This window comes from Ovis aries, chromosome 17, assembly GCF_016772045.2.
Source record: "Ovis aries strain OAR_USU_Benz2616 breed Rambouillet chromosome 17, ARS-UI_Ramb_v3.0, whole genome shotgun sequence".
Lineage (NCBI taxonomy): Eukaryota > Metazoa > Chordata > Mammalia > Artiodactyla > Bovidae > Ovis > Ovis aries.
Genome location: NC_056070.1, coordinates 53,122,708 through 53,150,615, shown reverse-complemented (window position 1 = coordinate 53,150,615; position 27,908 = coordinate 53,122,708). Strand labels below are relative to the sequence as shown.

At 41.7% G+C, this 27,908-nt stretch overlaps 1 protein-coding gene across 10 annotated transcripts in view; it reads right to left on the bottom strand.

Moving 5' to 3' along the window:
* Positions 1–558: 558 nt before the first annotated feature.
* CLIP1 (CAP-Gly domain containing linker protein 1) overlaps positions 559–27,908 on the bottom strand; it is a 144,523-nt gene continuing 117,173 nt past the window's right edge. For all 10 annotated transcript variants that reach the window (XM_060401140.1, XM_060401138.1, XM_015101613.3 and 7 more), the window contains 6 exons: positions 12,711–12,763; positions 6,237–6,354; positions 6,006–6,156; positions 5,461–5,510; positions 3,052–3,176; positions 559–2,254 (listed from right to left, as the gene is read on the bottom strand). In XM_060401140.1, coding sequence (XP_060257123.1) covers positions 2,029–2,254; positions 3,052–3,176; positions 5,461–5,510; positions 6,006–6,156; positions 6,237–6,354; positions 12,711–12,763 — 723 coding nt within the window. In that variant the 3' untranslated portion in view covers positions 559–2,028. The remainder of the gene's footprint in view (positions 2,255–3,051; positions 3,177–5,460; positions 5,511–6,005; positions 6,157–6,236; positions 6,355–12,710; positions 12,764–27,908) is intronic.

Genomic DNA, 27,908 nt, shown 5'->3' with positions numbered 1-27,908 from the left:
ATTGACATTTAACATTCATTTTAGGTGTACAACATGATTTGTTGTATATATATATATATATATATGGAGAGAGAGAGAGAGAAATGATCTCAATAAGTGTAGATTAATAGTTTGAGTCTTTTCATCAGCTGTCAATGCTGAAGTCCAGGACTACTGTCAGGGTACTTTTTTGGTCATGTTCAACTGGTCCCTCTGCTTTGGAAATATCTACCTGCGGGGGAATCAGAGCTCATAAAACCAGACTGCTTGGTTCAGTCATCATTTTGGTAAATATCACAGCAGCTTTCAGAGTTTCTTTCCAAACTTCATTCTTTAATAGGTAGTTGGTACTGCACAGTGCCACTTACATTTCTGTGAGGTAATATAGTGAGACAAAGCAATGGATAACCACCTTGGGTATTTATTTTATGCTGAGTGGGTCACAGAATGCTTTGCGATCATTTCTTAAAAGCAGTTTCTCAACACACTGCAGTAGAAATTGCTATTTGGACCTCTGGTGCTTGCTCATTTAAAGAAAAACCATTAGGACAAATAAACCTGAGAATAATACCAGTCTACTACACTGGCAAAAAAGAATAACCATTTATTAAAGTAGATACAGAACACTTGTTTGCTTGGATTTTAATACTGCTTTACATTTTGTGTTTGTGAAGCGGTTCCTATTATGATATGTTTGTTTATAATCCCAAATTTCAACTGATTACATATTTATTTTTCACTTGTCAAACACATAGTTGATAATCTGGAGGGGAAAATACATCAAAGGCATATGTACAATTATAGAAGTTTTTATTATACATGTCTCCTGGAAGATACATTTATTTATTACTTTTTACATATTCTAAAAGACATTCAAATGAAGATAAATAGATTCAAACTGGTTGCTAAACTCGTGGTTGAGGTCCTTCATTTTATTTTTTGTGATAAGAAAATCCAAAACTATTAATGTTGAATTTCTCATAGTACATTCATCTAAAAACACAGTAAAAAAAAAAAAAGTTGTAAAGATTGTAGATTGGTTCATTTAGGTGTTTTAGAGTGGCTTATTATCTAATTAACCAACTGCTGGGGATATTTGTTGGAGAAGAAAAACAAAATCTGGAGAAAATTCTCCCAGTTATTTATTCCTGATAAAGAAAGAAAATGAAAACAGAGAACACACAGCTGCGAAGCCACGCGATGTTGATCCTGGCCTAGCGCGTCATGTCCTGATGAACATTTTAAGTGTTTCCTTTTTCATAAAGATAAAAATCTGAAAAGAAAGACATACTGTATAGGTTTTTTCCCCAAAATATAGATTTTACAAAAATATATACATATAATATATAGAAGCTGAAATTATGCAAAACTGATAAAACACCACAGTAAAGTGGGTGCAGCATCGAGATTATAATAAAACGTTCCCACAGCAGTTTGGGGGCTTCCCCCTCCCTTTACCTGTTTCATGATTTTATAATCACACCTAAAAGTATCATCAAGCCTGAAATAAAGGCACTACTGACATTGGGTAGTGCAAAGAACTCAGCTATTTCTTTGACTAAAAATAAAATAAATGAGTAGATGAAAATGCAAAGTGGCATACTTTTTTTTCAACTCATTCCAGTGTCAAAGCTTAACCCAAACATCTAAATATACAAATGCAGCCTGGAAATATTTTAGTGCAAATATGAAGAGGAACGGCATAATTTAAAGTTAACTTAAATAAGGTCCTGAAAGGGTAGGAGTCATTCTGTGAGGTCTCCCTCATAGGGACGATGAGTGTAATGGCATCTGGTGCAATGGAATACGTTTTAAAAATCAAGAAGACAAAAATCAGAGGTGAAACCCCCCCTTATTTATTATTTTAACTTATAAACTTATACGGGGAGACTAAAAGGGCGATTTTGTGGAAGATCAAAATATTTTCTTAGATTTGTTGATGGGGGTCAAAAATAACGTGAGTTCTGAAGTCTGCACGCATAATGCTGGTGGTCAGTTGCCTACACACTAGTGCATCTGAGAGAGCCCAGTTCTGGGTGGAAGGCTTCATCAGAAGGTCTCGTCGTCATTGCAGTTGGTAGCCCAGTGCCCAAACATCTCACAGATTTCACAGTAGGGGCGTTCCTCGCTCCGACTGCCGTGGTGTGTGGAGTGGGGCGGGTCCTCGGACATCTGGGCCTGGGTAGGACAATCCTCTGTGTCGTGGAGATCAAAGCAGTCACATATGTCACAGAAGAGGCGGGGTTTCTTCTTGGACTGTTTCTCCTGGTCATCGCTGCAAATGTTACCAATGTGTATGATCAGAAACTCATCTCCCTCAGAAGAAATTCAAGAGACAGTATCATTTGTAAGGAATAAAACACAAGCAAGGATTCTGGTGCAGTCTGCGGAGCCTCAAGTACAAGTACTACGGTCCGCATTTAAAATCTTCAGATCAAACCATTTCCACTCTCTTGCCAGATCTGTGGAAGTCAGTTTATGGCCAAATAATCACAAAGCAATTGTTTCTCCAATCCACTGGAGAACCTAACTTTTTAAAATAATATTGAAGTCAGTTGATTTATAATGTTTCATTAATTTTCTGCTGCATAGCAGAGACTCAGTTATATGTATATTTTCCTTTTGTTTTTGTTTTTATTGGATTATAGTTGATTTACAGTGTTGCGAAACCTGCTGTACAGCAAAGTGAACCAGCCATACACATACATATAGCCCTCTTTTTATAGATTCTTTTCCCATATAGTTCACCATGGAGTATTGAGTAGAGTTCCCTGTGCTATAACAGTAGATCATTATTAGTTATCTATTTTATATACAGTAGTGTGTATATGGCAATCCCAGTCTCCCAATTTATCCCTCCTCCCCTTACTCCCTGGTGACCATAAGTCAAGACTGTTTTCTACATCTGTGACTCTATTTCTGTTTTGCAAATAAGTTCATTTGTACCATTTTTCTTTTAATTTCACATAGAAGCCATATTTGTCCTTCTCTGTCTGGAGAACCTAACTTTAAAAACACACACGTATTTAGATGGAGCTAAGGTTCCACTCAGCATCGCTGAGCAAGAAATACCTGTCGTAATTGTTCAGGTCGTCCCCGTTCCCATTCAGGGCTGCTTCTGACATCATCTCCACCTTCATCTTGAGGTCCTGATTCTTCCTCTGAAGGTCTACTATTACTGAATTGAGGAAGTCAATCTAATTTGGGGGAAAAAATGTGTAAAATGCCTGAAAATATGTACACTGGAGCATCAAGAAGTCAGCAATTATACTCAGGCTGTGGTTGCAGTGTGCTGAAGTCACAGGGGCCAGCAATGGCCGTGACTCAACCCTTTTTAAATATGTTTATACACACACACACACACAATTGTACAAAAAGCACAACCAGTTACTTGTTCAGCTAAACTGTAGAGCCAATCCAGGACTTTCACGTTCTGTAGATTTGAATAAGCTTATGTAAATTCTCCTCAGACCACAATTTAACATTCACTTATTAGTTATGGTGGGATGCTAAGTGGGTCTTCAGAGAAAAAGGAAGGGGCTGTTTTGGGGTTTTCCTGTTTTGGGCCACACCCCATGGCATGTGGGATCTTAGTTCCCCGACCAGGGATTGAACTCGTGCCTCCTGCAGTGGAAGAGAGGAGTCTTAACCACTGGACTGACAGGGAAGTCCCAAAAGAAGGATTTTAAAGAGAAGACTTAAGCTTCCTTTCAACTGATGCAGGCACACACTGAGAGGGCAACGTTCAGGGGACTGGGGCCCAGACTCGGGGAAGTGGAGTAAGGAGATGCCTGACCACCAGGAGGAAATACTCCTGTCCAACGTTTTAAAGCAAGGGCACTTTAATTTAAAAACGGTTTCTCCTCTCCTCTACAAATAATGAAAAGGTCTCATTTCTCTAAATGTCCATCAGGAAAAAAAAAATCCTACTTTATAATTTAAAAAAATATTATGTGTGTCTGTGTGTACACTCATACATACATATTGGGTTGGCCAAAAAGTTCATTTGGGATTTTTCTGTAAGATGAAAGATCTGAACAAACTTTTTGGCCCATCTAGTATTTATTTTTCAAAGAAATATTTGGCCTTTTTCTCCCACTGGGGCAGTTACAAAACAAAGCTAGAAATCACTGGCTTTGTTATTCTCTGCAGAATATCCCTTCTGACATTGGAGGCAGACCCACTGACTCTTATCTCACTTCTCAAACTGTGTTTTGTAAGACTATATCCTGTTGGGAGCTACGTATCATATCAGGAAGGGGAAAAAAAGCCATAAAATGGGAAGTACAGTGGGAAGCCACACATATACACACACTCACATACATGCTCACAAATTAGGAAACATAAAACAAACCATTTGCTGATGGGAAGAAAAGTGTTGGCAGTGGCAGATGAAACAAACGGAAGCAGAAAGGAAGAGAGGGAGAGAAAACATTGTTAATTTTGTGCTCATTAGACATGTAAACTAAGCGCAGACAATGCTAGCCAGGGTTAAAGTCAGGCTGTTGGTTGAATTCTTACACGCCTTTCAAAGGAGATGTCGTAACAGACAAATCACCAACTCACTGAGTTTCTCTTTTATTTAAAAGTGAAGGATGGCTGTTGTATCTTTGAATTTTGAATGGGATAAATATGTCCAAAATATATAATTAAAACTGAAAATACATGTTTATTACTTCTGGGCTATCGGTTCAGATCAGTCACTCAGTCGTGTTCAACTCTCCATGGACTGCCGCACGCCAGGCCTCCCTGTCCATCACCAACTCCCGGAGTTTAATCAAACTCATGGCCATTGAGTCCGTGATGCCATCCATTTCCAAAAATAGAATAGTTTACCTCCATGTAATCCCACTTTTACAACTAAAGCTATTTTGATAATTTTGGCTTCAGGAAACAGTTTTCAAGAGCTGTCTTTTTAAGGTAAAGATGAGGAAGGAAACTTTAACAGAGTAATTCTACTTCTAGGAATTAATCCTAAAGAAATATTAGTACAGCTGTAATATGATAGATGTGCAAGACAGTACACTATAGCATTGTTTGTAATGCACCTAAAAGATCAGAAACGTCCCAAAAGTCATGTGAACCAACAAGGACTGATTAAATTATGGTGTGTGTGCGTGTGTGTATAGCTCCATATAATGGAATACTATACATCTGTAAAAAATAAGAGATCAGTTTATATGCCATTTGTGTAACGAAGGAGGGGAAAGACTGTGTTAGTCTTGGTTTGTATATACATTAAGAAAAAAATCTCCGAAAAAATTTAAGAAGACAGTAATAACCCTGATTATCTGTTTAGGGGGTTGGAAACTGAGCAGGAGAGGGATGGTGTTTGGAGGGAGAGTTTTTCTTTTTTTTAACAGTGTATATATTTTTAATACTGTTCAATGCTCAGACCATATGAATACATTACCTAGTCAAAAGATTAAATGATTAAAAAAAAAAACAAGAAGTAAGCAAAGCAAAAGGAAGGCATATTACCTGACTCTCCTGGGCTCTTTCATCCTCTTCTGCCTGAGTATCAGTATTACCTTATTGTAAAAAAAAAAAGTGGAGGAGGGACATTTTTAAAAATTGCCATCCCATCTTGTTTTCTTGTTCTTACAACGCAAGGGCCAGTGGGAGCAGCTCATTCTGGTGTGGAACCCCCACAGGCGCCCGAGCGCACGCCTGGAGTTCCGGTCCGCATCTGCCCCCCGAGGCACGGCGGCGCTCTCGCGGGCTGGCCCACCGTGGGTGGCCTATCGCGTCCGTCACGTTCTCCTCCCGGCAGTGCACTTTCAGAACCCGCGGTCGCTCCCGACATGGCAGCGGTCACCTACTGCCTTATATAAATTTCTGCCAATGCGGGAAGGTTCGGAAGTGCGGAGAGGCAGGCACGCGCCCTTTGAGTGGGTCTCCCTGGATGAAAGCGCGGGAGAGCCCAGGCCAGGGCGGCCCCTCGGGGGGCGGCGCAGCTGCCTCCTTCCAAGGGCAGCTCTACCCCGGCAAGAGCTCCTCCCTGGAGGCGGCGGTGGTCACGTTACCTGAGGAGCTGCTGAGCTGCCTCTTGTTTTCTTTGAGTTGAAGCTCCAAGTTCTTTACCTTGAGCTCAAGCTTCACCTTATCAGACTCTAGAGACTGAACAACTGAATGCAAGGACTTGGCGGACGCGTTCTCTCCCCTGAGCGCCGTGACCTGAAATACATGGGCTGGCTTAGGCTCGGGGTCCGCGCACAGACAGGCCGCGGGAAGGCTCCCTCAGGAGGGTACCCTACCTCATTTCTCAGTTTTTCCAGCTCGGCATCCTTTTCTGTGAGTAAGGCACTAGTGATACTGATGGATTTCTGCAAGGAAGCTTTTTCTTCATCTGCGTCTTTTATTAACTTGGATTCTCTAAAAGACCAAAGAGTTCAAAAAAAATTCCAGAAATCAACTGGGAGGGTGGTCAGTGTACATGGATCGGAGAAAAACACTCAATTAACTTTAGCTTAATATAAGGGGAGAAAGTATCACAGGGAAGTTTTACAGGGACTTTAGGGCTATTATGCTGGTGAAATTTTACTTGAAGTTTTACTTACTGTGAGGGGAGAAAAAGTTTACCTATGCAGAGATATACCAGAATCTGCATATCATTGTATCCGTTTGAATTTAAAGAAACAAGTTAATAACTTCGGAAGATGAATTAAAAAAACAAGACTGTTGCACCCCGCAAAGAATTATTAAAAACAAAAAATCTAACCCCCCTCCCAGATGAATTCTGTTATTTCTCGATTACCAGGCAATAACAACAATTAAAATACACACATGCAAAGCGATTGTACAGACATCATGCAGAGCAATTTTATGCTGGAAGTATCGATTGGTTCTCACTAATTTCAGTAACTTTGAGCAAGTTCCCAGAGTGTGTTTTGGAGATCTTATGGGCCAAAACAGTAGTAGAGATTATGACCACTATTCAACCTGAAGGATCATTACTTTTCGTCCATAAAGACTCTGAAGACGACTTTCACTTGCTCATAGAAATGAAAGGTAAATTACAAAAAAAGCTAGGACAGAAATGTGAAGATGGATTTCCAGCTGCAGAATGGAAGCTGGGGGGACACCTGGAGGGAGCAGGTCAGTGCATGGGGAGTCTGTTCTCAGGCCGACTCAGCGTCTGGTTATCAGCACAGGGAGGGGCGCCAGGCTTTCCAGGAGAGGAAGATGCTTCTTGGAGTCAGGGGAGTGGGAAAAGAAAGGGAGAGATGAAAGGAAGACAGGGAAGGAGGGACACAACAGAGACGACTCCAAAGGGCAGGAGGCTACTGTGTGTTTATAAATGTGTGTGCTTTTATTTACATTTTTGTGGTGAAAATTCAAAAGTGCCAGTGTCACGAAAGCCGAGGAAAGACTGAGGAGGTGTCACAGATTGGAGGAGACTAAGGAGATGTGACAACTGAAGGTGATGGGGTCTCCTAGATTGGACCCTGGGAGAGGAAAAAGGGCATAGAGTGGAAAAACTGGGGAAATCTCAACAACGTCTAGAGTTTGGCTAAGGGGTCTGGACCAATGTTACTCTCTCGGTTTGGATCAAAGGACCAGGGGTGCTAAGATGGACATGTGAGGGGAAGATGAGAAAAGGGGATGTAGGACTCTCTGTACTATATTTGCGGCTCCTGGAAACCTTAAATTTTGAAATAAGTTTAAAAAAAAAAATTACATGCAGTGTGAAACAAGAGGAAAAAAGACCTTGTATCACAAAAATATTTGGGGAAAAACATTACTGGTGGAAAATTTCCTAGCTAGCCCTTGGGTCTTACAACCTAAGGCACTGTCTTCACGTGGATAATCATCATTGAGAGTTCACGGTGCAAAGAGAAAAATCGCTCCTGGTTCTGTTGGGAGGAGCTGGGTGAACATGGAGCACGTAGTGGTTTGGTCTGTCTTAGAACCGACTGGAGGGATCAGAAACTGAGGCCCAGGTTAGAAATGGCAGAATGTATGTCTGGTTAGTGAGACCCAAGATATCCGGCACACGAATTACAGAATTCTCATGGTTTATGGTAAATTGAAGTTCTACACAAAGATGGAAAATATAAGTGTTGTATTTATCTCAGTGTGTGGCTTACAATTATACCCCAGAATAAGTAGTAAGAAAAGAATCTGAGACTTACAGAAAATGTCTTGAATTCAACACCCAAGTGTTATATGAACACCTGGTGATGTTAAATTACTAATTGCATGACACCTCACTAGGAAAGAGGATCGTGCTTATGTAAAACAAAAAACAAAAGAACCCCAAAGATTTAAATGAAAGGAATGTATAGGCATTTTTTTCTATCTGGAAATAAACATCTATTTTTATCTGAAGACTCAATAAATATTCTGCTCCTTATGTTTCTATTAAAGGATATTTGGAAGTTCATTCTATTATAAAATCTATTTCAGTTCCTTGCTATATACAGCACATTAGGTAAAGTGTAATAAGGCCATTAAAAGTAAGAGCTTGTATTTCCATGATTTGGCCATTTTTACTTTCTGCTTCTTTGTAAAATAATAAAGGAATTATTTCAAAGCAAACAATTGAGATTCGCTTATAAATTCAATTCAAATTTGAACAATGTGATTTTAAATATTTTTACTGAGAAATACCAGGGTTGGGGGATTAGCAGATTTAGATTCTTCTAAATCTTTGTGTTAGGGAGGATAAGGACGCCATCAGCTGGCAGAAGAAGAAGGCACAGGTGTCTTTTTCTGCTTATCCCCACATACATATGGCCTCTAAGTGAGGCTGCCTTCTAAGAAGATAGCAAACAGTTATTTCTTGGACAAAAGTCATCAAAAGGTGGGTGGTTAAGAAAGGGATCTGACTTGTGATTTGTATACCAAATTCTGAAGGGACAAATAGACCTTGGCAGCTCCTCTTGGTGACAGGTCTTCAATGTCAGCATCTTAGGCAATTCCTGAGCCCAAATCCCACTGTGCAAACCAAGATGGTCTAAACTAAACTAGTTCTGCCAACATTACTGACACTTGAGTCACACATCACATCGACAAGAGGGCCTGTGTTACTTTAAAGACACTCTGGCTCGAGTGACTTGGCCTTACTAAAAATATCAAGGAGGGAAGATAAACATAACATGAAAGAAGGGCTTCAGGGGCCAGAAATCTTTCCCCCAAGAGAACGTATAACCCAGATTCTTTCCTTACTACTTACATAAGAAATAAAGTCCGGTAATGAAGGAAATACCTTAAAGTATTACGGGGCAGGCTTTAAAAACGCAAGATAACAAGAACCAAATATTAGGAACACGAAGAGAACTGCAAATACAGCAAGGAGAACTAAATTTGCACTGAAGTTCTGTGCTGTATATAGAGATATAAAAAAGATATGTGCGTGTGTGTGTGTGTGTGTGTGTGTGTGTGTGTGTACTGCTGAGGATATTTTTCAAAACAAAAGCAAGACACAGAGGGACAAAGGCAGCCAAAAAATATATACAACAACTTGGTTTACTAAAAAATATATGAAATTTATTTATTATAACGTGGATAGACTTTCTTTAGTCTTACCATTAAAGACACACAGATAGAGCAAAGGAAGCAAGTGTAGGAAAGGGAAAAGAGAGGGGGTGAGATGAGCATTGATAAGCAGCGCAAGCTCGAGACAGTCAGACACTTAGCAACCCACAGTGAGCTGAGTGAGCTGGAGGGGCAGTGACCTCTTCAGAACAGGCAGGCGGGCCGCCCACCAGTCTTCCTTCCTGACGGGAATCTTGTGGGGGTCGCCTGCAGAATTAATCCCGACTCTACAGTCTGCATCTAAGGTTTTGGCTCTGGGCTTCCTTCTCTGACATCAAAGAGCCTACAGAAGGGAGGGAAGCCCAACTGGTTCCCGACTCTGCCATAGGCTTTCTGGCCAGAGGAACATGCTTCTCTCCTTCTGTCAGTTAGAGCAAGTCGAGGTTAGCTCTGCTTCATCTACTGGATGCCTTGGAAACTGCTTTGAAAGAGGTCTGCCTAACTCAGAGTCTGGTTTTCCAAAGAAATGATTACATTTTCAGGCTAAGAGAAAAAATTTTACTGCATGTTGCCTGCGATTCAATGTTAGATAGCAAAAAAACCAGAGCAAATACAAGAAGGGGATACTAATGTCTTAATGATAAATATTTCGTTTCACCCCATGTCAGGAGTAAGTACTGCACTTCAAAATAATGAACAATATAGTCTGAATGAAGCAATTATATTCTTTCTTCTCTATGTATGTTGACTAAGATCTCAGTTCTTGCTTGAACAACCACATTTCAAATATCTTTTGTGATTTTTAAGTACTTTCCAGATTTTTTTTTCAGGTTTTTTTTTTTTTAAATGTGGACCATATTTAGTCTTTATTGAGCTTTCTACAATATTGTTGTTGTTTTTTTTTTAATGTTTTGGTTTTTTGACCACAGGCATATGAGTGGGATCTTAGCTCTCCAACTAGGGACAGAACCCCCACCCTCTACACTAGAAGATGAAGACCTAACCACAGGACTGCCAGAGAAATCACTCCAGACTTTTAAATTAAGGAAGTATCCAGTTTTTTTTAGTACTCTATGCTACATGTACTTATCTGTTACCTACGTAGATCTACATACAAATCCTTTATAAAGCTGGCTTTCAGAATGCATTCATGGTCCCCCCAAATTAGCTAAAATATATTTGCATCCAGACTTCTCAAATAGACCTAATTTTTCCATAAGGGTTAATTAACAATTTGAACCCCTCCCCCACCAAAGTTGTAAATATAAGAAACCACGTTTAAAATTTTTTCACTCCCAGAAAAATTAACTTTATCTGCATTTTTCAATTAAAAGAATAATTTTCAAGAGAGATTCTCTTAAACATACCCAGGACCTAACACGGGAGCAGAAAAATAAAGAGAAAAGTCACATGTCTAATCACACTTGGAGAGGCATGTAATTTAGTCAAAGTCACAAGGAAAGGACTAACAAAGCCTCTCATCTTTCTTTTTTAAAAATATTGAAAAGTAAAAATAAATAAACGTTAAATGTACAGTGAGCAAAGACCCTGTGTAAAAAGATCTGAAGTCCTGGTCTTGTGCCTGCATCTGAGTTCTTAGCCAAGTTGCCCAAGTTTGGGTGTTTGGATTTCATCATTTTTAAATGCAAGCCCCAATATACATTTCAGTGGTTTGTTTGGAGGTATGAGAAATCTGTGAATTACAAGTGCTACATAAATGCAAAGGGATTAACTACATCAGTACTCACATCTGCTGATTTTTATACATTCCCTTACCAGAATGCTTCAGGAGTAAGAGCTATTATGTTTTCACATACCCTTGATAACTGCATATACGGGGTTCTTTTTAAAGAAACAAAGCCTTTTTCATGTAAAGTTAAATATCCCAAGGCCCCCATGGGCAGAGCTGTGCTTGTACCCAGGTCCCCGGTAAGTCGTAGCAGGCCAGTCACCACAGCTCAGGAGGGGCACTTGGTGGACACCTGGCTGGACCAGGGGTATGGCGGTTGTGAAACGCATATGCAGTCTGATGGGAAACTTTAAAGAAGAAAGAGTTTAAGGATGTCTTAAAAAAGAAAAGGAGGAAGGCGCCCCTGGACTGAGGCCTCATTTCCTTCAGAATGTAGCTTATGGAACCCGAATATCTTTGTGGGCTAAATAAGGCCTTAGATTCTGCAGCAACTGCCGTGCAGGCAGGAGGAGCACTGTCAGCGTAAACGCCTGTGTCGGTGGTCAGTAAGGGAAACTTCCTCTGCCCTGACAGTCGAGAACAAGGCACTCTGCAAGCCTGTGAAGGAATTTTTCGTCCCTATTTTATTTTCTTATGTTTTTTAAATTGAGGTATACAGGAATTCTTTTCAAAAAACTTATTTACTTATTTTTGGCCGTGCTGCACAAGTGCCATGTGGAATTCAAACTCGTGCCCCCTGCAGTGGAAGCGAGGAGTCTGTTCAGGGAAGCCTCAGGAATTCTTGATTGTACTATTTCTAAAGGTTTATTTTTCTTTTCACATTTAATAAGACAGAAAAGCACGTCACTGTTGTGATGTACTCTACAGCAAACCACTGTACAGCAACCCACAGGCTGTGGGTCTTAGCAACAGTGCACGCTAAACCTGCTTGGCATGCAGAGTAAAGCAGAGAGTTTCTCTAGACACAAACTGCACGTTTTAAAAGAGCAGACAGAGACCATCAGAAAGCATAAGCATCAGGCTTCTAAATGATTATTCCTGGGGGCCCATTTATCCTTACTCAAAAGTCCTGGAAACTTCCATTTGAATAGCATTTGATTATCATCAAAGAATTAACAAGTAACAAACCTCTTTTTCAGAAAATAAATAGAAATGTTTAAAATGGTGCTTCCTATTATTGTGAAAAAATTAAACTTTTTATATAACTGAAATCAGTATTTATATGCAGATCAATTACTCTAGGTAAAATGGCAGTATTTTTAGTTACTGAAACTAGGAGGTACAGCAGTATGTAATATGAGACCATCTGACTTTAGGATACTTCTGAATAAATGCAACTGAACATGACTTAAAAATCAAAAATCTTCTGTTAGTAATAATTCATACTGAAACTTTGCAAATTTGTCAATTATGAGTACCAAACTATCACAATGCAATTTTCTGAGTATAAGAAGGTCGTATGTTTTCTACAAGTCACTTCACACAGCATGTTCCAACATTTTCCTTATTAAACACGTACACACACACAAAAAAAATAATATACACAAAAAGAAAAGCCTACCTCTTTTTCATTTCTAACAACTGATTATTGAGCACCGATCTCTCTTCTTCCAGCTGGAAAAAAAATACACACAGGAAAAAAAAAGTTCAGTTCATAACAAGCCCTCAGAGAGGCTGATTTCTCATCCTGCAGGTCACATTCCCACGCTCCAGTGAAGCTAAAGCAACTGGCTTTCCTGAGAGGCAGTGAGACAAGACCAAGTGCACATCTCCATGTGGATGGCATTCGAAGGGTGGAGTCTCAGCCACTGGGCCACCAGGGAAGTCCCACAGTTACTAATTTACAAATCACTTATGATCTCAATGACTCCTCTTCCTTGGGGACCTGAGAGTTGGAGTATTAACCAACACTGTGTACATGCCCTATCTAAAACATCCAAAAATGTTTCCTTTACTTGCTAGATGTATGAGGGGAAGCTTCACTGTTAGCATTCTGGTTCCTTTCCTGAAATAACAGAAGGCAAATGTCACTAGCTTGGGCAGGGCTAAGAACCGGTAATTTATTCTACAAGGGCCTCATCTTAGGTCTATTATATTCCACTCATTTCTTTCTCACCTATAAAATAAAGTTACAAAAGAATTCCCAGTGGTCCATTAGTTCTAACATTCTGTTCTTCTATGAAGGATGAAAAAACCAAAAGATTCAGCTAGTCAACCTTGTGATGGAGACACACCTCTACTCCCAAACTATACCAGAGTTTAGCCAAATACAGTCACACTGTTAACAACACAAAAAGGTGAACAGACTCTTACAGGTAAAAAAATTATTTCTTTTTTGGCTGTATTGGGTCTTGTGGCCATGGGCTTACTTGCCCCACAGCATGTGGAATCTTCCCAGATCAGGGATTAAACCCAGGTCCCCTGCATTTTTTTGTTTGTTTGTTTTTTAATCAAAGGATAACAGCAAAGATTCTGTAATGGTTTCCATTTATTTAAGAATTTATGGATTCTAGGATTTAAGATTCCAGGTTCCTGGAATTTAAGCTGCTACTCACAGTAAGTAGTTGTGGTCTCATTTCTGATTACGTGTCAGTTATGTATGTGCTTTGCTATAAAGGTCTTTATACTCTAAAAATTCTTAAATAGAAACATATATGTTTTGAACATGAGTCTATCAAGAAATCTACAGAGGTTAACATACAGATTTTTTTTCCCACTATAGACGTTCCTTTCCTAGTCCATTAAGATAAATCCTCCTGGTGCATGAGTAATTCACTTCACGGAAATACTTAGAAATTTTTAAAGAGTAAAAGGAACCAAAAAGAGTGGGAGGCAAACGTTAAAAAATGAAATGAGAGGGAGAACAACATCTGGAGAGTGGGATATGGCGATGAGAGGGGCTCTCATTCCCTCTGCGTCCTTCTATGTGGTTTGTATTTATTTTTTAAACAAGGAAGACTGTTTTATAGTTATAAAAACTGAAACAAAGGAAAAAAACTTAACAAGACTGCAAAATGACTACAAGGCAGATACAAATACATAAGTGACATGGCAAGTAATTCACAGCAGAGAAAATACAAGTAATCAATAAACACTTGGAAAATCATTCAACACTGCAAAGAACAGCATGCAGAGATTCTCCCCGTTTCTTGGAAGATGAAGTTCTTGTGCCTGAATTTCCATGGAACAGAAATTTAGGGTACTTATTGTACTGACTCTTTTATTTATTTTTTGGCTGTGCTGGGTCATCGTTGCCATGTGGGCTTTCTCTAGTTGTGGCAGGCTGGCTGGCATTACTAACTCAATGGCCATGAATTTGAGCAAACTCCAGGAGATAGTGAAGGGCAGTGCTGGAGAGGACTCTTGAGAGTCCCCTGGACAGCAAGGAGACTAAACCAGTCAATCCTAAAGAAAATCACAACGATTCCTACCAAAACTCTTTGTTGCGATATGTGGGTTTCTCACCGCAGTGGCTTCCCTAGGTTCAGAGGATGGGCTCTTGGGCTCAGTAGTTGTGTACAGGCTTAGCTGCTCCTCAGCATGTGAGATCATCCCAGACCAGGGATCGAACCCCTGTTCCCTGCACTGGAGCAGGGGATTCTTACCCACTGGACCACCAGGGAAGTCCTGTACCAATTCTTCATCGGAAATAGTTTTTTTTTTTTTTTTCCTTTTGGTCCAGGATCGAATCCAGGATAACAAGTTTCATTTAGTAGTCATATTTCTTTAGTCTAGCTGGTTCTTCATTCTTTCCTTGTCTTTTGTGACTTTTTTTTTTTTTGGCTGCACCACTCAGCTTGCAGGATTTTAGTTCCCCAACCAGTGGCGGCTGGGAGAAGCCACCTCACACCCGAGGCCAGGGGCAGTGACCCTAAGGAACCACCCCGAGCCCGAGGCCAGGGGCGGCAGCTGGAAGGAGCTACCCACACGCCGGAGGCCAGGGCCCGCAGCCGGGAGAAGCAACCCAAGGAGCGGTGGCTGCGCAGGCGCAGGAGGGCCTAGAGGAGCTATCCCAGGTTGAAGGTCAGGAACAGTGGCGGTAAGGAGATACCCCTCATCCAAGGTAAGGAGCAGCGGCTGTGCTTTGCTGGAGCAGCCGTGAAGAGAAACCCCCACGTCCAAGGTAAGAGAAACTCAAGTGAGATGGTAGGTGTTGCAAGAGGGCATCAGAGGGCAGACACACTGAAACCATACTCACAGAAAACTAGTCAATCTAATCACACTAGGACCACAGCCTTGTCTAACTCAATGAAACGAAGCCATGCCTACGGGGCAACCCAAGATGGGCGGGTCATGGTGGAGAGGTCTGACAGAACGTGGTCCACTGGAGAAGGGAATGGCAAGCCACTTCAGTATTCTTGCCTTGAGAACCCCATGAACAGTATGAAAAGGCAATATGATAGGACACCAAAAGAGAACAGGGAGGCCTGGCATGCTGCAATTCATGGGGTCGCAAAGAGTCGGACACAACTGAGCGACTGAACTGAACTGAACTGAACCAGGGACTGAACCAGGTTGACAACACAAATGAACTTCTTGGCCAACCCAAAAGAGAGGCAAAACTATAGCACCATAGAAGAGAGAAATGGTGTTTAGGAATTGGGAAGTGACTGACTATAAAAAGAGTATGAGAACTTCTTGGGGAGAAGAAAATCTTGATTGTAAGGGTATATCATATGACTGTATATATATGTCAAAACTCACCGAACCACATATCTATGAAAGGTGAATTTTATGTATATTTTACCTTAATAAATATAACTTTGCGGGGAGGGAGGCAAACCTAGACAGTACATTAAAAATCAGAGACATCACTTTGCCAACAAAGGTCCATATAGTCAAAGCTATGGTTTTTCCAGCAGTCATGTATGGATGTGAGAATTGGACCACAAAGAAGGCTGAGACTGAAGAATTGATGCTTTCGAATTGTGGTGCTGGAGAAGACTCTTGAGAGTCCCTTGGACTGCAAGGAGATCAAATCAGTCAATCCTAAAGGAAATCAACCCTGAATATTCATCAGTGGGAATGATGCTGAAGCTCCAATACTTTGGCCACCTGATGCGAAGAGCTGACTCATTGGAAAAGACCCTGATGCTGGGAAAGATTGAGGGCAGGAGGAGAAGGGGGCATCAGAGGATGAGATGATTGGATGGCATCACTGACTCAATGGCCATGAATTTGAGCAAACTCCAGGAGATAAAGGACAGGGAAGCCTGGTGTGCCATGGGGTCACAAAGAGTAGGACACGACTTAGCAACTGAACAACAACAGGCAAATTTGAGTAATATATACAATATAGGTTTTGTAAAAAACAAAAACAATTATTATATATAGAGAGACTGTTACACAAACGAAGAGCACTATGGAAAGAAACACTCAACCATTTATAATGTTGCCTCAATGAAATAACAATAGGAGGAATGGTAACTTTGAAATGGTATGTATTTGTATTGTTTCATGTTACAAACATTTATCAGTTAAGTTCAGTAGCTCAGTCCTGTCTGACTCTGTGGCCCCATGGACTGTAGCACTCCAGGCCTCCCTGTCCATCACCAATTCCTGGAGCTTGCTCAAACTCATGTCCGATTATTTCTAATTATAAAATAACATTACAATTTAAAAGAAATGAATAATTTTATTTTTTAGAGGTATTAAGTTGCTCACAGATAAAATGATAGTATGTCTAGGATTTACTTCAAATTAATCCATGAAAGAGTAGATGGTCAATGAGAGTAAAATTGAAACAAGAGTGACCAACAGGGACTTTCCTGGTGGTCCATTGGTTAAGACTTCACCTTCCAATGTAGGGGGCAGCAGTTCTATCTCTGGTTAGGGAATTAAGATCCCACATGCCTCGAGACCAAAACACCAAAACATAAAACAGACGCCAGTATTGTAATGAAGATTCAATAAGATTTTTTAAATTTCTTTAAATTTAAAAATCATTAAAAAAACCTTTACCAAAAAATGAATGATCAAGAGCTGACTGTCTTTGGAGTTGGATATCCAGGAATATCGCTGAACTTGTTTGTAATAAAAGGTTAAATAAAAGGTAGGGTTATTTTACAGAAAACTATTAAGAATACAATGTTGCAGGGAAAATATATATTTTCCTGATACAAATGATCATGATTGGAGGGAACACTGGACCAGAAAACCTCAAAGAGCTCATCTGTCCACAAAACTGTTCTATAATGTGATAAACATGGTGGGTAATTTGTTTTAAAGAAACATACTAGCTTGTGTGACATGAAGGATGTACTGAAGTTCAGAATAAAGACACACACTTCTGCTTCTGCAGGTCCAGTCAAACTACTTTATAATTTGTCTTATATGTAATTATTCTTTTCTTTTGAATTTCATTTCAAAATGTGTATTTTCTGATTAGTATTATGAGCTCTAAAACAAGGGATCAATATCTGAAATTCTCCCAAATAATAAATTTTCAGGATTCAAAAAACAAACAAAAAAAACCAAAAAGCTACTTGAATAAAAATTTTCCTGGAGGGACTTCCCTGGTAGTCCAGTGGCTAAAACTCCGGGATCCCAATACAGGGGCCAAGGTTCAATCCATAGTCAGGGAACTTGATCCCACATGCCACAACTAAGAGTTTGCTTTCCTTAACTAAAGATTCTGCATTCTGCAACTAAGACCCAGTGTAGCCAAATAAATAAACAAATATTTTTTAAAAACCTTCAGGGAGGAGAAGCAATGTTCTGTTTTGTTACTGGCAGGCACACAGTAGGCATTCCCAGGTGGCGCAGTTGCTAAAGAATCCATCTCCCAATCCAGGAGAGGTGGGTTAGGTCCCTGGATTGGGAACATTCCCCAGAGAAGCAAAGGGCAACCTACACCAGTACTCCTGACTGAGGAAGTCCATGGACAGAGGAGCCCGGCGGGCTGCAGTCCATGGGGTCACAAAAGTCAGACACGACGGAGCACACACGCATGGGCACACGGCAGGCACTCGAGAACTATGTGGCACGTGAACAACTGTGTCAGATAGTCGGTGAGCTGGCGCTGTCCTCGAGTGTCAGTAGCACTGGCACCGAGGAGCCCGGGTCCTCCCAGAGGGAGCTCTCTGCTCAGCTAGTCCAAGGAAGCCAGGGCTCAGCGGCTGCGATTGTCACTGACTTCCCCAGGGAAGTGGTTCACGCGTGGGCGACTCCAGCCTCTTCTCTAAGCTAGTGTTCTGAGGCCTAAAATAGCGGCTCCACCTTGACAGCACAAGACAAGGCCCCAGCCCCAGAGTCTGAAGACTTCTAGTCTGGCCTCCCACACAGACAGACTCCTGCTCTCAGAAGTGGAGAAGGTAATGGTGGGGGGAAGGAAGAGGAGGATTTGGCAATTTCTGTCGAACAGCCCTTTCAGAGAAGAAACAATTAATATTAGCTGTCTTGCCACACACACACACACACACACACACACTTCTCTTTGTATACAGAACAAGAAGGACAGAAAGGAGAGAAAAAAGCAAATTTAGGAGAAAAAAGCAAATTTAACTTCATAGGAATTTAACAGAAGAAATAAAAAAGCAAAGTAAATATAAAAAATGATTGAGGGCAGAAAAATGTCCTTTTTTTAAAAAAAATCTTTTGGCTGCAACATATGGCATGTGGGGATCCTAGTTCCCAGACCAGGGACTGAACCCCACCCTCTGCACTGGGAGCTTGGAGTCTTTTAACCGCTGGACCACCGTGGAAGTCCTAGGAAAATGTTCTTTACCACAAAGACATATTCTTTTCCAAGAACTCCCACTAGGTTTATACTATACATTTATTTTGTAAAACTTTAAAGTAGAATATATATATTTTTAAAAGCCTAAGATGTTAATATCATTTTTTTACATATAAGCAAATTTTACTTTTAAATAATATCAAACATCATCCTGATGTAAAAGATGAGGAAGTTTGCATACTTCCACTTGCTTTCAACTCTGTCACCTCAAATTTTGTTAGTCATATGCTCTGTATGTTTTTCTTATTTTTCCTTTGTCTTTGATCTTTTTTTCTTTTTGACTTGCAAATATTTTGAAGTTACCTCCACTAAATGATCAGAACTGATACCACCAATAATGGAATAAAGCAATAATGGGTATCACTTATGCTATTTTTCTGCTAAAAATGAGTGATCCAAATAGCATCATGAGGAAACACTTGAGAAAACCAAAATGAAAGATTTTATATGTACAGGCCTGTTTTGGTGTTTTTTTTTTTTTTTTAGTCATAAAAGACAAAGGCAGAGAACCATTCCAGAAAAAGACGACTGAAGAGACCTGAGTCAACTGGATCCTGAATTAGGAAAAGAAAAAACACACAAAAACTATAAAGGACACCACCACCAACTGCCTAAGCAGGAATAGGGCCTGTACATTAGATAATAGTGTTCCATTTCTTGAATTTGACAATCGCACTGTGGTTAGGTAAAAACAATTCCTTAGCCTATATGAGTATTCTGTTTTATTTTCACAACTTTCCACAAAGCATGAAATGATTTCCAAACAAAAAGTTGAAATCACAACTCTATTCCTCATCTGTAGTTCCCTAAACTGTCAGCTTAGCTGTCTATTTACCTGGACTTAGTACTCACCTCCAGTCCCTTTGCCCAGCTTTCCTCGATCTAGTAAGTCTTTGTTTTTTTTCCTTTTCCCTTTAATGTTTTGGCTGCATGACATGTGGGATCTGAGGTCCCCAACCAGGGATTGAACCTGCATCCCCTGCATTGGAAAGTAGGTTAACCAGTGGACCACCTGGGAAGTCCCAAGTTTTGCTTGGCTAAATTTTATCAGCAAGTAGCTACTTTCCAGAAGGACTCACAGATGCTGCAGCTTCCAAGTTCTTTCATGTTTGGAAACATCTGTCTTTTTACCTGAATAATAACTATCTGTATATGATGCTCGTGATCATATTTTCTGTCCATCAGAACTTGGGAAACAATGTGCTGCGTTGTTTTTCCTTTTTTCTGGCATTGAATGCAGCTGCAGTCGGCTGTTTTTTCTCCCTTTTTAAGGAATCTGCTTTTTCTGCCTGGGGACCTGAAGAATCCTCTGTATACTTTCAGAAACATCTGTTAGGTCCCTGTCTATTTCTGACATATTTAGCAGTTCTGATACTGTATGGCTTTGGTCCTCAGTTTGTCTCCTTAACTCTCCCTTATCTCCACTCAGCTTGTATTATTTCATCCTTGTCTCTTTAAACAGTTGTTTTATTTACATCACTAAAGTTTTTTTTTTTTTTAATATTTATTTATTTGGCTGCACCAGATCTTAGTTGAAGCGTGCAGGGTCTTTAGTTGTGGCATGCGAACACTTAGTTGTTTCATGTGGGAATCTAGTTCTCTGATGAGGGATCAAACCCTGGCCCCCTGCATTGGGAGTGCCCAGTCTTAGCCACTGGACCATCAGGGAAGTCCCTACATCATTTAAATTTTTATATAACACAGAGCAATATTTTACTCTGGGTAATGCTTTCTCATGGCCTGAATTCCTCATCACCCTTTGGATTCCTAGGTTCCTTTTTTTACTTTTTTCCTCTTTTGGTACAGTATGTTTCCAGTTGCTCATCCTACCATGGGCAGCTCTACTTAGACCTTCTATTTGCTCACATGTAATGTCAATGTCCTTTATGTCCTTCCTACTTTATCTGAGCCCTTTCATCTTCATGTTCAAGCTACAACTGAAAATTGGGTGCTGTGGTCTATACTTTCTGTAGTCAGAGGCAAGGATGGGGAGAGTGCAATTCAGTTGATGCATAAAGTCTGCTATAGGTCTCTCTCTGAGCTTTTTCCTCCAGATCCTGCATCTCACCCATTGTGCTGGGATAGAGGTAACTCTATTACCTGGCAGGTATTACAAGTTGGAAGGACTGATGCTGAAGCTGAAGCTCCAATACTCTGTCCACCTGATGTGAAGAGCCAACTCATTGGAAAAGACCCTGATGCTGGGAAAGAGTGAGGGCAGGAGGAGAAGAGGGCAATAGAGGATGAGATGGTTGGGTGGCATCATTGACTCAATGGACATGAGTTTGAGCAAGCTCTGGGAGAGGACAGGGAAGCCTGGCGGGCTACAGTCCAGGGGGTTGCAGAGTCAGGCACAGCTAAGCGACTGAGCAGCATCATAAGTTGGGTCTTTCAACATCTGCTCTTATCTCCTCTGTGTTTCTGCCCCTTTCTGCAGGAATCCAGACTCATCTCTGCAACTGGTGACACTATTACAGAGATCTGGTGGGTCCTCTCCAAATGAAGAGATAAGAGGGCCGTGAAGAGGAGCCCTCTGCTAGTCCTTCCCCCTGCTTCCTTCCAGAAAGTTCTGCAATGTCTGCATGTTTAAGTCATTGGAAAAAAAAAAAAAAAGACTCACTGAGAGTGAGAGGATGAAAACTACAAGCTTAAGGACAGCAGCAGAGCCAAGAGGGAAGGTCGGCTTCCCTGAGGAAGTTCTAGAGTGGCTGGACCCACTGGGACTACCTACCTGTGCATTTACCATCATTTGAAGGGGGAAAAAAAAACCACCACCCATTCCCATCCAACCCTCATTTACTTAAGCCATTCTGTTGGCTGGACTTGCTGTGGAAAATGACAACTAGCACTTTCTTCCAGGTCTGGTAGAATCCTGAGTGGTAGCAGAGGGCTCCTTAGCCTCAAAGATCTTTCCTTGGCTGCCTAGTCACTCCCTTCAGTCTCGTTTTCTCCAAACTGGGGCTAAGGGGAGTTAGAGTGAAATCCTGGGAATTTTGCTATCTGTTTTCCTTTCTCTTACCACTATGAACACTGTCAATTTCAGTGTTTACAACAGGAAGCTGGTTGGCTTTGCTGGACTTTCCTGGAGCTCTTGTTATTTATTTATTCTTTATTATTAAAAAAAATTATTTGTTTACTTATGGCTGAGCTGGGTCTTTGTTGCTGCAAGTGGGCTTTCTCTGGTTGTGAAGCATGGGCTCTAGGCACTCGCGGGCTTAGTCAGCCTGTCGCATGTGGGATCTTCCCAGACCAGGGATCAAACCCGTGTCCTTGTATTGGCAAGTGGCTTCTTAACCAGGGAAGCCCCTGGAGCCCCTTTTAATAGTTGAAAAAGTGTATGTCTTTCATTAGGTATTGAGGGAGAGAGAGTCTATGATCAACCTTCACTCACCCCCTACTTGCCCATGAGCACCCCCACTTCAGCCCAGATTAAAATTTGATGGCTGATGATCACTACTTTTCGAAAACGAAACAGGACAAGCTAAAAATAGTGCTTCCTTTCTAAACATTCAGGTCTGGGAATGCAGGCTTATGTAAAAGGCAGGTAATTATTCATGGATCAATTGAGATGATAGCCCCTAGTCTTTTGTTTACTGTATCTGTCATATCCTCTGGGAGGAAGAGCTGTTGATGAAACACCATGACTGAGTCATCTAATACCTGTCCCATTTCCATAAGCCAACTGTGACCTCATTTTGCGAATAACCAGGGGGAAAAAAATCAGCACTGTTCCCATAGTGACAGTTCAGTGTCTCTGCAGCCCTCCTGGGGGAAGAAAACACGTGCAGTTTGGGAATGATAAATCAGACATTCCAAAACTGACTCCCTAAGGTGACTGCCTCTATAGAACTCACATCACTCGGATTATTTTTAGTATTTTCTCTATGAAAATAAATAATGCACTGCATGGTTTCCTTAATCCTGAAACCACATGATCCAGCCTGAATCCACTGTACAAATCTACCATCCACACGGGGCGCATGGCCCGCTTATGTTGTGGCTGGATTTTGGCAACCATGAGCTCTCTGCAACAAAGTCAGGAGACTGGAAGTGAGTGGACTCGTGTGAGAGAAGTGGAAGGGGCAAGTCTCACAGTCTCTGCATCGTATTCTGCAAAACAGGACCAAAGGGCCTGGCTGAAAATGAGGAACTTATTTCCTCACCCGTTCACTCCTTCATTCACTCAACCTGCATGTCTTGCTCTAGGAGTCCTACTGTCTCAGCGCTGGGTGGGGAGAGAGCCTGAGTTCCGAGTGTCACACACAGAGAGCCAAGAAAGAGACCATGACCCAAACCAGGGAAGGCAGCGGCCACCTGGAGAGCAGAGATGACGACCAGCAGCGAGGCCAAGTGCACCGAGTGGGGGACGAGGAAGAGGACCTGGAAAAGCAGACACACAAATAGCAAGTGATGCGGTGTGGTGGGAGAGGCAAGAGAAACATGAGCAAACGGTGTGGAGGAAGCTGGAGGTGGAGAGTCAGAGCGTCCACAGAGGGTGGAAGGAGCCATCCGAGTGTGCAGACACCACAGAGCAGCCATCCTTCACGCCAGAGTGCACTGGGAACGGCTGGAAGCAGACTGGAGGGGGCAGGGAAAAGGGGGGGAGGTGAGAAACAGGGAGAAAACAGACTATTCAGAGTCTGGAAGTTAAGATGAGGAGAAGACAGGGCTGCGAGTGTCAACAGGGTGGCTAGGCTGAGCCCTGCTTTTAGGAAGACCCAAAGGGGCGACGAGAGGTAGCAGCTCCTGTCACGGGGAGGCTTCAGGAGGGAGGTGAGGCAGTCCGAACAGAGGAGGAGCCTAAGACACCCGAAGCAGACAAACAAAATGCGGTCTATCCCTTCGGTAAAATACAGCTCGGCCATGAAAAGAAATGAAGTCCCGACACAGGCTACAGCATGGATGTGCCTCAATACACTATGCTCAAGGAAAGAAGCCAGATGCAAATGGATACATACTGTCTATTGCCACTTACGTGAAATGTCCAGAATAAGCAAATATGCAGGGATTAAAAATGGATTCGTGGTTGGCAGGGCTGGGAGGATGGAGGAATGGGGAGTGGCTGCTTACGTGGAGTTTTCTTTGTTGGGGGGGGGGGGCGGTGATGATGTTCTAGATAGAAGTGATGGTCACACAGCACTGTAAATGAGCTAAGTGCGACTGAGTTGCACACTGTAAACTGAAAACAGTACATTTATGCAGTGTGTATCTGAACACGTGCACACACCCAAAACCTGAAGCAGCATGAAACCAGTCGGCCATCAGGCGGGAAATAGGTTGAGAGCAAACCATCCACAGCAATTATAATGACAATCCTCAAAACCATAAGAAAGGGTAAATTACGTTATCTAGTCGGTTGAGTCATATGAAATTGCAAAACAACAGCAATTCCATATGTCCAATCTAACATAGCCTCTTTGAAAAGAGGAGGCACTCTGTGACATTTTGTAAGGATTTCTGTTACAGGTGATGCCAGCTAACGCCAACACTTCCGCCTCTCACAACCCTAACTGATCTTGGTTATCACTCCCCTCCCCTCTTAAAATAAAAACCCTGCTTGGGAAAGGGGACTTAAGAGACCCATTTTTCACTGGAAGGGACGATGTCTGATGGAGCAGACCACAAAGAATACGAACATGTGGGTTCTGCTTCTGGCTTGGTCAGCTGGGTTCTCGAGGGCTACGAGCCAGAGCAGGTGAGCCTGCCAACTACTCCAACACTTCTTCCAGGGGGAACACAGCGCCCACGTGTCAATCAAGGCAGATGTGGTTCTAATGAAGCACAGAGTGGATCATCTCTCTACCTTCCATCAGCCAGTCCTGCTCTCTGTTAGCCCTCATTATTTCAGAGCTTCCTATATCAGCTTTTAAAACGATAAAAGGAGAGGACATTCTACAAAACCACTGTCACAGGGACACAGGGATTCCTTTATTGCAACAAATCATCTCACTTCCAAATAACACACAGGAAATGAAATAGTTCTCTTCATGAAGGGCTTCTTGAGGAAATCAAAACCCTTGGCCAATATTCCCAGCGAGAGCCTTAAGATAACAGAACAGATTCTGGGATCCCTTGGGTTTTCTAAGCAAAATAAGTATTTGAGGCAGAAAAAAAAAGTAATGGTAGGATTGAAAGTGCATTTTTATAGTACTATTTGACCCCACCTACTCCATTCCTAGTTCAGAGGGTTTTTCTTTTTCTCTTTTAATCTTAACACTTAATGATGAAGTACAAAGAAATAAGTTTTATTCTCAGCAAAGGATAGTAGCAGGCCAATGGACTTACGAGTTAGTCAGACATGAGTTCTGATCTTGGCTCCTCCGCTGCCTGGCAGTGTCCTTGGTAAACTGCTTCATGTTTGAGCCTCAGCTTCCTTCCTATAATGTAACCTCACTATTGCAGGTATGATGATTCTATGAAACAATGGCAGAGCAATCTGCTCAGTGACTGAAACACGGTCAGCGAATTGTGGCGCCGCTGAGCAAAGGGAACAGGAAGGAACTCAGGTCCAGGTCAGCGTTTATCTGTCCCACATTCAGTCTTTACTGCCTTCACTTTAGCATGAAATGCTGGAGAGTCCTACAGCACAATTAAAATTCTTCTTCTTTTTTTTTTTAATCTATTTGGCTGCGCTAGGTCTCAGTTGCAGCATGCAGGATCTAGTTCCCTGACCAGGGATCGAACCCAGGCCCCCTGCATTGGGAGCATGGAATCTTAACCACTGACCACCAGGGAAGTCCCCACCGCCTCAGTTCTTTTTCTGAAATAGGGTTTCTGCCCAACTCTGTAGTATATTTCTGAACAAAGCTGATGGATAGTTTGGCTCAACCATAGCAAGCAACAAAGTGGAAATTCGTGATTTTATGCAAGTAAGTGGCTTGTGTAGACTGCTGGAGTCTAGATTTCTGGACTCTTGGAGATTATGTAGTAAGAGTAATAAGAGCCGATGAATGAATCAATCTTCATTAGCCTAAGGTTGGTTCTAAGTTACTTTCAATGGGGAGATTCTCTCCACCGTTTTGAGACGTACGCACGTCAAGTGAAGTGTTACCTGCAGTCTTCCTCAGTGCTCAGCAAGTACAGTCTCGCGTGTCACAGCCTGTCATAGTTTGGTTCCCAGCCGCCTGCTTCTCTCTCCAGAGTAAGACCCAAAGGACAAAACCACCCCCTAATATATTTTTTTTTTCCACCCTCTGTTTAAACGGAAGTCACTGCCCCGGCTGCTTCTTGCAGGTGCTGTTTCCTACCACTCTTCAAAGTCTCCAAGTTTCAAATTTTTAGACACAAAACCTTTTCAAAAGGAAGGTAAATTTGAATCCCAAGGCAAAAGAGGAAGAGCTGGCAGATGGAGAGAAGCCCAGAAAACCTCTGCCTGAGGAACCGTGAGGAGTCATTCCTAAGTCTTGATGGCTCTGAGTGACACACAAGAGATGTAACAACGGTCCAGTCAAGGTCACAACATAAGATGAGAAGCTGACCTCTGTGTGTTCCTCCCACTGGTGGGATCCACGCTCTCCACCAAAGATGTTCTGTGAGATGAGATAAAAGGAGACAGACAGACTCAGCACTTGGCTGAGATCCTTCCCTTGCGAGTCCTTACAGACACGCTGATGTCAGAGGTGCCCAGTGTTTCACACACTGGTTTGAGCCAGGAAGAAAAGAACCTCGTCCGGTCCAAGGGCTTCTGTTTTTCATGAACCCTACTCTCTCACATACTGACCAAAGCAGAGTGCAGTGACCCCGTTTAAGTCAACCCACTCTGATTCTTTCCCTGACCCAAGTCAGAATCTGACACACGTCTCTGACACTACCGGCTGAATGAGGTTGAGCACGTGACTCCCTTCTGGTGCTTCCGTTTCCTCTTTAACACATGGGAGTGATGACAGTGCCGGCTCATGGGAACGACTGTGAAGATAGGGAGGTCAGCTGTCAGGTATTTGTGCCTGTCTCACAGTAAGGTAAGAGCCACTGAGGGTGAGTTATAGTCACCAAGAGCATCACTTGTCATCCTGGAGTCTGGGGAGGTGGGCCATTTCTCCCACGAAGGAGTGTCATTGTGGAGAGCTCTAATGAAGACTTACAAGTCTGAAACCAACTCTCCAAAGAGTGCTTTCACCACAAACGATGCCATGTCAATGGACAGTCAGTACAAATTACTCCAGAATACTCTATCCAAATGAGAATTAATGTTTGCAAAGTATGCTTGGGGAAAAAAAAAATTTCCCCTTGACATGCAAAGCAAAGAATAATGACCACACAGTAAAATTCTCTTTAAAATGTCTTTTTTTTTTTTTTTAGTTTCTGCTCTGAGGCCAGATGTGGCTAACAGTCTAGCATTTTGATTTAAGAATTAAAAAAAAAGAATAGGGCATTCTTTAAAATCAGTTTTGCTTCACTGTTTAATGAACTTATCAGAAACCTTTATAATTTAAATAGGGAAACAAGTGGGTTGTGGTTAGCTTCTAGTTCATTCCAGGTATAACACACATTTCATAAACCAATGCATCAGTGCACAGGTATACACAGTTCCCTTAGGAGCTGTTTAAACATTGTTTTTTACTTAAAAGAAAAGCAGAGTTCTATTTAAAAACAGCTTCCAACCTTCACACCAAATCTGTATTCTTGGAACCTTCTTCTTAAAATCAATTTTGATGGAAGAAAAAAAAAAAAATCTTAGAGAAAAAAACAAAACTGAAACCAAAGCAGGAGGCAAAACATACTGTCCCTTTCCATTTAAACGCATTACCATAAGATCATCTGATAAAAAGTCTTATTTTCTCCTTGCTTGCAAGTTCCTGGTGTTTGTTTTTTTTTTTAAAGGACCTGTCAGCTCACTCCTACCCAAGTGCTACAGCAGCATGCTAGAAAATGAGGGGACATAAAACACAGGTGACTTGAGATCCCACTGGAATGACCCAACCACATCAAGCACAGTCTCCGAGGAGCCTCCGAGAGCCCTGCCCACGGCAGCAGCAGATGCTGGCCTGGCAGGGCCGGGGGTGCCCACCCCAACGGACGCCC